Here is a 12629-nt window from a genome sequence, read left to right as displayed (position 1 = left end):
TCTAAAGATTGTGTGTGTGTGTGTGTGTGTGTGTGTGTGTGTAAAAAGAGAGAGGTTAAAGGTACAGGACTAAAAGGAAGGCTACAGATAGGGTAAGAGGAAGTCCAGCTCAAGTGGAGGAGGTAGTATAAGATGTGGAGAAAGTGTTTCAGATGAAAGGGAGGAAAGTTGAGGAATTACCTGTTGCTTTTTCTCAATTGATACGAAACAGGAGACAGAGGCATCCATTGAGGATGAGACTTCCACTGTAAGCCATGGGATATGGGATCAGCTGCTGGTCAATAAATGGATTGATGAGCATTTGATGGCCTAAGAGAAGTCAGAAAACCAGGCAGTCCACATGGTTATGTGATTTTCTCTAGCCATGTTGGCAAAAAGAACACAAATGCTTCATGATTCACAGGTTAGCAAACATAAAATGGGACGAAAACATATTTTAAGCTAAAGACTCTAGGCTGATGTATATTGTACACAAACCACCTCATTGAAGCAAGTGCACCTGGTGGTGTTTTGATGTGTTTTTCTTTTTGGGTAAAATAGAAGTCACTCAAACTAGGCAAATTGGGGGAGTTTCTTATAAGTTGATGATGAGTAAGTCAGATTGCACAGTGACTTACAACAAGGATTGTGCTAGTGCAGGGCCTCACTGCAGTTGGAGCAGGGCTGAGTATGGGGGTCACAGCTTCTCCGGGGCCCTAGTAATATGAAGGGGTGCTTCGCAGGGTGCCCTTCTGTAGCCTCACTTGGTCACAACTCTTTTTTTTTTTTCTGTCCACCTGGAGGATCCTCTCTTTGCTCCTAGTCATTTTCCTGCAAAATAAACCATTTGATGCAGTTCACCGTTTTTTGCATAAGTTTTTGGCCAGCTTATGGATTACCTTTCTTTGGGGTTAGATGTCACCCGACCTAATAAACTGTAACTTGTTGGCTGGGGTTTGGTCGACATGTAGTGCTCTGGGCAGTGTCACCCCTTGAGGACTATGGATGGGCAGGTGCAGAGACGTTCATCCTGGTTATACCCTCCTTTCTTTCTCTGTTCCTACACACTGTTTTCTCGCCACACACAGTCTTAATGATGCTTCTGCCAATGTGTTCTAAATCTCCTCCACACAGTCACAAACACACTGTCTTCTCCAGGCACTTACACTCGCATCCGTTTTCCCACGGACAGAAGCCTAAAGCTGCTGGAAGACTGCATGTAGGGTTCATGGCCTGCACTCTTCTTGTGCTGTCCACTTGTGCTGTGTCTTGGTCAGAGAAGGGCTGGGAGGGGCGCCATTGTAACCATGGGACTCATGCAACTCTGGCCCCTAAGTACACACGTGCCATCTCCACTTGATGATCCAGGGTGTTCACTCAGTCCCACACTATTGAGCAGCTTTTTTGCACATCATGTCAGTGACACCATTAAATGAAATGGCAAGGGTGGTCTGAGCTTCAGGTGAAATAGTGTCATTCTCTGTCACCTGGTAGAGATGCTCCAGAATTGTGGGGGATGGAATGAAAAATTGTAGAAAATGTCTGTAGGGGCAACAAAGTGCACTATCTTCTCCTCTACTGTGGCTTTCAGACCAGAAGTCTGAGGTTGGGGCACTGGGAGAGCCAGTCCTATTCATTGGTCACTGGCCAGCTTGTGGTCTCTGCCCTGTAGTCAGGGATCACCTCATCTCCTTTAGTGTAACTTAGAATTCCTGATCTGGTGATGTGTCAGAACCGGCTACATTGAACTGGACTTACTTAGTTTCCTTTTATAAATGTATGTGATAGAGATTTTTGTTATTTAAGAAGAGTGTCACAAAATAAGAGCGTGTAATTTGTTTATCTTTCAGTGCAGTTATATTAATGTTCCAACTACGGTGTTTACTCCTCTGGAATACGGCTGCTGTGGATTATCTGAAGAGAAAGCTATTGAAATACATAAAAAAGAGAATCTAGAAGTAAGATTATGTTTTGTTTACTTTTTAAGAATCTCTCTTTTAATCAACTGTCTTCTCAGTCACTTTATTTTGTCATTTTGCAAGTGATTATAATGGCTATATTATAGGAAACCAGCCTATTTTAGAAAAATTAAAAATTAAATAATTTAAACCATATCTCTCTTGCAAACTAATAATACGGTTGGGGAAAGAAAGATGTATACTGTATGCATTAGGACTTTTGAATTACAGGTAACAAATATCTACTTGAGTAAGCTTACACAAGGAAGCATAAGTTATTATGAGATTTTTTTGGGAATGTATCAAGACCTTAGGAAGGACTAAGAACCAGGAATTGTAAGACCGTCTCACCTCTTTCTTTTACTTGCTTGGGGTTTATGTGTATGTTTGTGTGTGTGCATGTAGTTCATTCCTCTCTTCCTGCAGGTAGACTTTATTTGCTCCTAGAATGCACATAGCAGCCAAACTATGGCCATTCTTTTGCTCCCAAGTTTATCTGATAATTCTGGATGTAAGAGGAACTGATCAACTCACTGTTTCTCAGTCTTAATTCAAAATTGGTCCGAGTCGGGTCTGCCATCCAACCACTTCCATTTGGTATGATGGTAGCCAGACTCATGGAGTGTAAACATGGCTCTTGGAACCTACACTACCAGTGGACTCTAGGTGGGAGCGATGGGCAGTTCCCAAGGTTTTCGTGGGCTGTGGGCCATTTAGACTCTGACAAAGATGTCCTCCATACATTTATTTCCATCTCTCCTTCACCACTGCTTCATTTACACACAACAACCTTATAAATATTTTTCTACATTTTGGTGGGTGGCTTGAGTATCTTTTTTCTGCACACTCTCCCAACATAGGAAGTATAGAGAGGAAAAGAAAAGAGTTAGAGGATTATTACTACTTGAGGTTTTCAGCAAAAGAGTGTTGAAATTTCAGTTCTCTCCCTTAAAGACATTTTAATTTATTACTGGGAATTTCCTTAAACTATAGCACTGATATTTCCTAGTTAAATGGCCTAATGGCTTATTGAAACTCTTACTTACACTTCTGGTATTGGGAAATTTCTTTTTTTTTTTTTTTTTTTTTTTTTTTTTTTAATTTTTTTTTTATTAATTAAATCTTTATTGTTCAGATTATTACATTTGTTCCTCTTTTTTCCCCCCATAACTCCCCTCCTCCCAGTTCCCACCCCACCCTCCGCCCTCACTCCCCACCCACTGTCCTCATCCATAGGTGCACGATTTTTGTCCAGTCTCTTCCCGCATCTCCCACACCACTTTCCCTCCCAAGAATAGTCAGTCCATTCCCTTTCTATGTCCCTGATTCTATTATAATCACCAGTTCATTCTGTTCATCGGATTATTTATTCACTTGATTCTTAGATTCACTTGTTGATAGATGCATATTTGTTGTTCATAATTTGTATCTTTACCTTTTTCTTCCTCTTCCTCTTCTTAAAGGATACCTTTCAGCATTTCATATAATCCTGGTTTGGTGGTGATGAACTCCTTTAGCTTTTCCTTATCTGTGAAGCTCTTTATCTGACCTTCAATTCTGAACGATAGCTTTGCTGGATAAAGTAATCTTGGTTGTAGGTTCTTGGTATTCATCACTTTGAATACTTCTTGCCACTCCCTTCTGGCCTGCAAAGTTTCTGTTGAGAAATCAGCTGACAGTCGTATGGGTATTCCCTTGTAGGTAACTGAGTTTCTTTCTCTTGCTGTTTTTAAGATTCTCTCTTTATCTTTTGCTCTTGGCATTTTAATTATGATGTGTCTTGGTGTGGTCCTCTTTGGATTCCTTTTGTTTGGGGTTCTCCGCGCTTCTTGGACCTGTAAGTCCATTTCTTTCACCAGGTGGGGGAAGTTTTCTGTCATTATTTCTTCAAATAGGTTTTCAATATCTTGCTCTCTCTCATCTTCTGGCACCCCTATAATTCTGATGTTGGTACGCCTGAAGCTGTCCCAGAGGCTCCTTACACTATCCTCGCATTTTTGGATTCTTTTTTCATTTTGCTTTTCCGGTTGGGTGTTTTTTGATTCCTCGCATTTCAAATCATTGACTTGATTCTTGCGCTCCTCTGTTCTGCTGTCGGGAGTCTGTATAATATTCTTTATTTCAGTCAGTGTATGCTTAATTTCTAGTTGGTTCCCCAATATAACATCGAGGGTCTCATTAGTTTTCTTGTAGATCTCATTAAGTTTATCGGCGGCTTCTAAACAGTTCTTGAGAGACCTTAAAAGTGTGGTTCTGAACTCTAGATCTTCCATTGACAATTTTGTCCTGTTTCTTTGTCTCCGCATTTTGTTATGCTTCCTTGGTGCACCCCCTAGTGGTCTGAACTTCTGTCCTCTAGGGAGGTGCTAATCTAGCCTTTGCCTGAGGCTATCCGGCAAATGCCTCTGTGCAGGGCTTGGGCGGGGTGGGTCGCACAGGATCAATGGGGTGGGCCGGAGAGAGCAGTTATGGTGGCTCTCAGTCCTGTCCCCAGGGGCTCTGCCTCTCTGAGTCCCAGCCCCGCTGCACACCTCGGAGAGAAAGCTGCACTCGCTCTGACCGAGGCCAGACAGTCCCGCTTCTCCCGTTTGAGTCTGGGTCCCTAAAGACTCGCCTGGATCTGGAGCTCAGAGTCTGCGACTCCCTCCCGATTGAAAACGCCAACCGCGTCCTCCGCCGCCAGCCCGCTCCGCGCGCGCACTCCGCACCTCAGAATTTGACTTCAGCACTGCGCCTCCTCTGAGTGTCCGTATGCGTTTCTCTGTCCTCCTAGTTGTAGGACTTCCACTCAGCCAGCGTTCCAGTGGTTCTGGGTGATGTCCGTTCAGTCTTTTAGTTTTACTTTTGAAGTAGTTGTTCAAAGCAGCAAACTCCGGCGTTAACCTATGCCGCCATCTTGGTTCTCGGGAAATTTCTGATTAAAACTTTATATTGTTGTATTTTAGGGAATAGGGAGGCCCAAGGAAAGGGAGAGAGATGGGAAAACACCAGTTTGGTGGAGCAGTAAGAACACACACATTTATTGGTTAACTTTGCCATCTTACATGGGTATGGTTCATGGCGCTCCAAAACAATTATAATAGTAACTTTAGAGATCACTGTTTACACATCACCATAACAAACATAATAATAATGAAAAAGTTTGATATATTGTGAGAAATACCAAAATGTAACATAGAGACAAAAAGCAAATGCTATTGGAAAAATGACACTGATAGACTTGTACTACCCAGGGTTGCCATAAACCTTCAAGTAAAATCATGCAATATCCGCGAAGCACAATGAAGTGAAGCACAGTAACACTAGGTATGCCTGTACAGTTGAGCAAAATCATCTCGCTGCTGTTTCCCAGCATCACAAGAGAGTATCTTACCTCTTATTGCTAGCCCAGGAAAGATCAAAATTCAAATTTTGAAGTACTGTTTCTACTGAAAGCATATCACTTATGCACCATTGTAAAGTCAGGAAATCGTAAGTTAACCATTGTAAGTCGAGGACCATCTGTAGTTTAGAATCCTTTTTTTTTTTTTTTTTAAATCCTGGTTCCAAACATTAATCCATTGCTTTCTATATGGGTAGATTAGGAGGAACAATTCTGGGAAAATGTAAAGCTTCCCCAAGCAGGATGGAGGTCACATTGTGTTTTGCTCTGGGTCTTAGATGATTGAGCCAGATTGAGAAGCCTGAGTAGTGTATTCGGGGTGCTAGAGTAAGGGCTTTCAAGTAGCATAGGTAATGTTCTTAATATCTTTTAATGAATTGTTTCTGCTCTTCCTACATTTGGTTTAACAATGAACCTTGTGAGAAGGCTGTAAACTTGTCAAAGTCAGGATCTAAGTCTTTATTTATCTTTTCAATCCACACACAGCCTAGTGCATTGCCTTGGATGGCAGTACTCTATAAATGTTTGAGAATTGAATTTAGTTAATAGATTTTATGGACTAACAGTAGAGCAAAACAAAGATCAACACACTTGTGCAGCTGGCATTTTAGGAGCTCTGGCCTAGGTACTCCAATCAGCTATATAAAGTTGGAATCATAGAACTCTAAATTTTTGAAAGCTATTATAGAGATTATTACCTATGATAATAAAAGGGTAATATGCTAATTAGACTGGATGTCCTTCTGGATGAAGCTGGGGCCGAGGGAAGCCCGGGTCATGGGTGCCAGAGGGAAGCTGGTGCCCGCAGCCGGGGGAAGGAAGGCCTACTCTTACATGAATTTTGTGCATCTGGCCTCTAGTGTTTATATAATTGAAGAGCATATCGAAGAGTGATTTTTATATATGCTAATCTTGGCCTCTTTCTCTCTCTTTTTTGTCTTCCAGGTATATCATACTTTGTTCTGGCCTCTTGAATGGACAGTAGCCGGCAGAGACAACAATACATGTTATGCAAAGATAATTTGCAATAAAGTCGATAATGTGCGTAATGTGATCGGAAGCTGAAATGCTGTAATTTTGAAATGTAGCTTTTATTCTAGTATGTGGGTTTTTATGATCTCTTTAAAGGTAGTTTTCAGGGAAAGGCATAAATCCTTCAAATTATTACCCAGTTAATGTGTTTGCACTGGTTGAACAAGTGACAGATTGTGACTGAGGCTTACCAATACCTTCTCAAAATAATCATTGAAAGTTGGCTCTTCCCAGACCTAACTGGGCAGTTTAGAACCAGATCATCTGTGAAAATTTTGATCATCAGCTAACAAAATGTAAGGTATATGTGAAGTGAATGTGTGTCACAAAGCCTTTACAAGGAGATGCTTACACAAAGTGAAAACTCTAGTAAATTAACTAATTCCTAATGAAGCAATTCATTAAAGAAGAATCAGTGGAGTGGAGAGCCGGTTGTTCCAGCCCTCTCTGCCTTCCCTGTTATTGAGGTGAATGTGAAACTGACAACAGGTGCCTGATTATCGGAGTTTAAAGCACGGTTTATTTAGGACTGGTTGTATACAGAACACAGGGTAGAAAGCAGCATTAGCACTTGGTTCCTCCCTTTTTAAGAGTTTATAATTTATCTGGAGAGAGCAAACACAAAATTAGATGCATGTGGACAGCAATAGCTGACATAAAGTTTACAGAGTAATCTGAGGTTGCTGTCATGAAGTTGTGGGTGCATTTCCAAAGGGAGCAGGCAGAGACTATGCACTGAGGCCCCCTAAGGTGAGCAGGAATGGGGTTCAGTTATTTCTGACCTCTTGACAGAGTTGTTGACTGTGGCTGTCGGACCTGAGGCAGAATTTCCAGGTCTGTTTACCGCTCTTTTTGACCCCCGTCTCTGTGCTTTGCCACTCCTCTGCTCTCCTTCAGCTGTGCCCACGATCCCTGTTTGCCCCCCTCCCACACACGTGCTCACCGCCGTCAGGAGAGCGTGTTAATTTCTGTTACTACTGTCCATATTTCTGTTTCTAGAGGACCATCCTATGAATTTTACTATTTTACTATAGCTAAAAATTTGGAATTAGGTCTTCACTCTCACAGAATCTGCCTTCATTTTCATTTTCAAATGGTGGTGGTGGGGGAGGGGGTCATCAGATGTTTTTACTCTGTCTGGCTGCCTGTCTTTTCCCAGTTTTCTGTGTGTACAATGCACCACCTCAGAGATACCAATTCAGTCTTCTGTGAGGCCCTGGGAACTCCACTTTTTACCCAGGTCCCCTGTGGCCTGTGACTGCCCTTCTAGAAACACGGCTCCTGGAGCTCTCCATTTCAGCAACACCAGTAGATGTGTATGAGTTGGCTGCTTTGAGCTATTGTTCTTTCTCTAGAAGAATATGAGGAGGCAAGACTTTTTGCCAGCCTTAAAACCTCTGAAGCTCTTTCTGTCTCTTGTACACTTTTACTATTGAAGATCGAAACAAAGACTAGAACAGGGGTGGGCAAACTTTTTGACTCGAGGGCCACAATGGGCTCTTAAACTGGACCAGAGGGCCAGAACAAAAGCATGGATGGAGTGTCTGTGTGAACTAATATAAATTCAAAGTAAACATCATTACATAAAAGGGTACGGTCTTTTTTTTCCATAGTTTTATTCATTTCAAGCGGGCCGGATCCGGCCCGCGGGCCGTAGTTTGCCCACGGCTGGACTAGAATCTGATGAAAAACATGGACAAAAGGACATCCTAAATGCAGTGTACCTTGGAAATACACTGTGACTCTTTTTAAAAAATATATTTTTAATGAATTTACTTTAGAGAGAGAGCGAGATATCCTTTGGCTGCCTCCTGCACAGCCCCTTCCAGGGATCAAGCCTGCAACCCAGGCATGTGCCCTGACTGGGCATCGAACCGGGATGATACCCAAACAACGGAGCCACACTTGCCAGGGCTACACTGAATCTGCTTTCTGTCTCAGTGGCCTGCTCATCACATGTGCCTTGCAGCTTATAACATGCAGTCCTGGGGAAAAGCCCCCATCCCCACTGCTCCTTGATCTTCCCTTAGTTATTTAAGGAGCCAGGCTACTTGCTTCCTGGCTCCTGGCTTCTGCAATGCCAGTGAAACCTACTGTCTTAGAATGATTCCAGTGTTGGACTTTAATTCAGATTTGAATTAAATGTGTTTGTATGTTGTTATTTAGCACTATCTCAGCATAATTCAGAAATTTCTACCATACATATTAATGAGCTCTTTCATGCAGAGGGTAAATTGCTCGTTTCTAGTAAATTGAGTGGAGATTACTCTGGATGTGCATTTACTGGTTCATTTAACAGATTGTTACAGTGGCTCAATTTCATGGCAATGTTCTATGCTGAGTTCAACATTGGTTCTTTTTCTGTATAGATTCTGTCAGTTTGAACTATGACCTTGCAGTGATTAGGTTCCTATTCAGATCATTAACCTACTGGGCTTCCCTTTGTTTTGTTTTTCTATTAAAGAATCGGGTGATAGGATTTCATATTCTTGGACCAAATGCCGGTGAGGTTACCCAAGGATTTGCAGCTGCAATGAAATGTGGGCTCACGAAACAGCTACTTGATGGCACTATTGGAATTCACCCCACATGTGGTGAGGTACAGAAACGGGAGGTTTTTTTAAGTTGACTTCAGTTGTTGCAGTTTGAAAACTATTATAAAGCACATTGTCAGAAAGTTTTTGTATTAGTAACTACTTTGCCTATTTTAAGGAGAATAGATATATTCAGAATGTGTTTCATAAAGCAGTACTGAAATATTGTTGGCTAAACACAAATTTGTTTTCTTCCTTTCCAACAGGTATTCACCACTTTGGAGATAACAAAGTCATCGGGACTGGACATCACCCAGAAAGGCTGCTGAGGGTAGGCCTGCTGCTATCTGGTCTCCCTGTCTATTCTCATTCCTTTCAAAGATAAGAACACTCTCAGACCCAGCGAATCTGTGACCGGGGCACCTGCTCTGTTACAGGGCCCAGTGCAGGGCTTTCTTCACAGCACGTAGATGAGAATGTAGACAAGGAGACAGGCAGCAGCAGGCATCTGCTCAGTGGTCTCAGCTGACGGGAGAGGCAGTTGCACTGCTTCCTTGACGTCTTAGCTCGGAACTCATGTGAAGTGAGCTAAGACCAATACTCTTCCAAGTCAGAACTGAGCTTTCTTCTCTAGACCTTTTAATGACATAACTAATCTAAGTCAACCTTTCTGGTTGAAAGTTTTTATCTTTTTGCTTTGTTGTTTCTAAGAAAATATTTTTTCAGTTATGAAACTATAAAATGGTGATCTTCCATCGTGTGGGCGTGGAATTCACATGGGGTCACTGGTGCGTGGTGTCTGTGGAAGTGCCCTCAGGTCGCTGGCTGCTTCCCCCTCCCTGGTTCCCTGATGGCAACCACCTGGGAGCCATTCTTCCCTTAGTGTCTCTAGACCAAGCAGAGTATCTCATGACAGAGAGGCTTGTGATTCTTTTTCATGTTGATCTTAAGAGTAATATTAAAAAGTTTCACTGTGTTATTTGAACTTTATTTAAAGCTTTAAAATGATTCCATCTACAATCTGTTTAATTATAGTCAAGTTCAGTAATTGGCCAGGTGATATGAGAAGATTCCATTTGAATGTATATACCTGTCAGCATCTGGAAGGCCCTTGCAGTGGGAGGCCTATCCAAGGTCCTTGAAAAATCATGTTTTCTTGAGGAACATAGCACACAGCAGCCCAACTCAAGGCTCTTTTAGATAGCACTTGCCTTAGGATTGGATACTTCTATGGTCGGAATTTCTAAGAATATGTTTTAAGAGAAAAAATTGAAGCCAATAAACAATTAGGGAACTCATTCTGTAGACAGGACATTTTGCTACCCTCCCCAGAAGCAGAGAGTGGAGTGGGAATAAGGACCCAAGATAACTGACATAGGATCCCATGACAGAGTTGCTTTTTCATTGGGTAGAGTAAAATGTAACTGTCAAAAAAGTGAGGCAGTGTGTAGTAATTGCCAGAACTGAGGTAGAAACAGCGTAGTGGGAAACAGGAAGATGAATTTTTACTCGATGTGAGGCAGGGGTGGATCACTGAAGAGTTTACTGGAAGCAGCGATATGAGAACTGAATCGTGAGGGATGAATAGGATTTCAAATACATGGAGAAGGCTCTGAAGGACACTTTCAATAAATTCAACTAAAATACTAGATAAAATCATTTTTTAAATGTTGTTCATGTATTTTAGAGCCACATGCACATACACAGCCACGGGTTTCCAGAACCCCAACTGAAATGAAACCAGGAAGCATAGAAGTCTTGAGTTCTGCTTTGCACTGGGCGTAGGATAGTAAACGTAAAGCCCAGGCTTGCCCCAGGTGGACTTTCTAATAAGACCTCTGTGTAAAGCTGGGCTCCCAGTGGGCTATAACCCCAGTGGGAGGATGATTGAAATGCACTTTTCCTCACAGAAGGAAGCAGCAAAGAAATGTGCCTGTCTTCTCACTGGCATGGGTGGGAGAAAATATTCCACCCCAAGAGTCTCTAACCACTGTGCAGGTTACAGACCATTGGAAAGGCTAGTTATCTTCCCTTAGTAAGGAGGAGAGAAGGCTTGGATATAAACCTCTGTAACTGGCTCCCATTCCCTTCTTCCATGCTACCTGTCTCTCCACACCCCACCCCCCTTACTGTATCTCTTCTCATCCTTTATCTTTCCTCCTCTCCTGGAGTAAAGGTGGGCTCTATATAATGGTGAGAAATCCATTTTTCCTGGAAGATACACCTTGTATGCACCTAATAACAGGTGCTTACAGATCCATCTACAAGGAAATGAACATCCTCCATTATAGTAGAGATTTTAACATACCTCACTAATTTATTAGATCAAACAAAAAATACCAGCAAAGATAATTTTGAATAGCACAATTTACAAACTCGGTTTAATGAACTTATGAAGAAGACTGTCTAATATGAATACTTATTCATTTCAAGTGCACATGGAATATTTATGAAATTTGCCATGTACCAGTAGCTCAAAAAATTTCAAAAGACTGGTATCATATAGAGATTTTAGCCATGAGACTAACATTGAGAACCCAGAGACCTTAACATCCATACAGTATTATGGAAAGTGGAGTATGGAGGTATTGGGAGGTGAGTAAGAGGTTAATGGGAGATCAAGCTAGAAAGAGCCAGGATAGAGCCAGGAACCAGTCACAAGAAGCAGGGAATTATGGGAAGATCCTAAACTTTGAAGAATAGTAGACTTGCGAATGCCTAGCCCCACTACTTACTAAATGCATGAAAAAATAAATTAACTTTTCCTATTCTTGATTTATTAAGTGTTGACTGTATTGGATGTTTCACAGAGTTATAACAATTGAGTACATTTATAAAGTTTTCAATATATAGCATATTGGTGTAGAGTGTCTTAGCTTCCACAGTGATGGGCAGGGGCCTTATTTAAGGAAAGCTCTTACAGACACACAACAGTGTACCCAATAGGTAAGAGACCTACTGACAAATCTGTGCTTTGGCAGCCTCTGAATTGGGCTCAGATTGGATTCTCCAACTATGGGTAGTCACTTCCTTGTGTGATCCCCTCCTATAATGTGCCAAGGCTGGCCTGTGTGACACGTAACATATGGCAGAAGTGGTTTGTCACTTCTAAGATTAGGTCATCAAGGACTGCAGCTTAAGTTTTGCTCACAAGCACTCTCTTGGATCGCTTGTTCTGGGAGAAGGCAGCTGCCATATCATGAAGGCCCAGATGCTGAAGAACTGAAGTCTCCTGCCAACAACAAGAAATTGAGGTCTGTCAGCATCCATGTGAATGAGCTCGAAAGTGAGTATTTCCCCAGGCAAGCCTTCCCCTAGCCAGCAGCTTGACTGCAATCTCCAGAGACTGTGGGCCAGAACAATCCAGTTAGGCCACCCCCAGATTCCTGACTATCAGAAACTGGGATAATAAATATTTTTCTAGCCACTACGATTTGGAGTAATTTGTTACACAGTAATAGATAAGTTCATGGAAAATTAAAATTAGTACAAATGTCATCAGATACCTAAAAGGTCTTAGATTCTTTTCCTAGGGCAGACAAAATAAACCTCACATAGATTTGGGATTTCATCAAAAAGGGATTGGATCTCAGATTTAGCACTGAATTTTTTTTCATACTTGCAGACAAGGAAACCCTACGCAGGGAAGCTTATGGGGCCTTAGTGGAGAACCTTCTAAGTCCATGGGCTTGGACCTTGGCTGTGGTGGTCCCCTGCTGAACTTCCTTGGAGCACCCCTGATTG

The 12629-nt window shown here is 42.0% G+C and overlaps 1 protein-coding gene across 1 annotated transcript in view; it reads left to right on the top strand.

Moving 5' to 3' along the window:
- Nucleotides 1-12314, top strand: part of TXNRD3 (thioredoxin reductase 3) — a 41808-nt gene extending 29494 nt beyond the window's left edge. The window contains exons 13-17 of the mRNA XM_081096921.1: nucleotides 1830-1937; nucleotides 6265-6360; nucleotides 8816-8950; nucleotides 9152-9216; nucleotides 12071-12314. Coding sequence (XP_080953047.1) covers nucleotides 1830-1937; nucleotides 6265-6360; nucleotides 8816-8950; nucleotides 9152-9214 — 402 coding nt within the window. The 3' untranslated portion in view covers nucleotides 9215-9216; nucleotides 12071-12314. The remainder of the gene's footprint in view (nucleotides 1-1829; nucleotides 1938-6264; nucleotides 6361-8815; nucleotides 8951-9151; nucleotides 9217-12070) is intronic.
- Nucleotides 12315-12629: the final 315 nt, after the last annotated feature.

Source organism: Myotis nattereri, assembly GCF_964212035.1.
Source record: "Myotis nattereri genome assembly, chromosome: 8".
In the NCBI taxonomy this organism is placed as follows: domain Eukaryota; kingdom Metazoa; phylum Chordata; class Mammalia; order Chiroptera; family Vespertilionidae; genus Myotis; species Myotis nattereri.
This window is presented reverse-complemented; position numbering and strand designations above follow the sequence as displayed.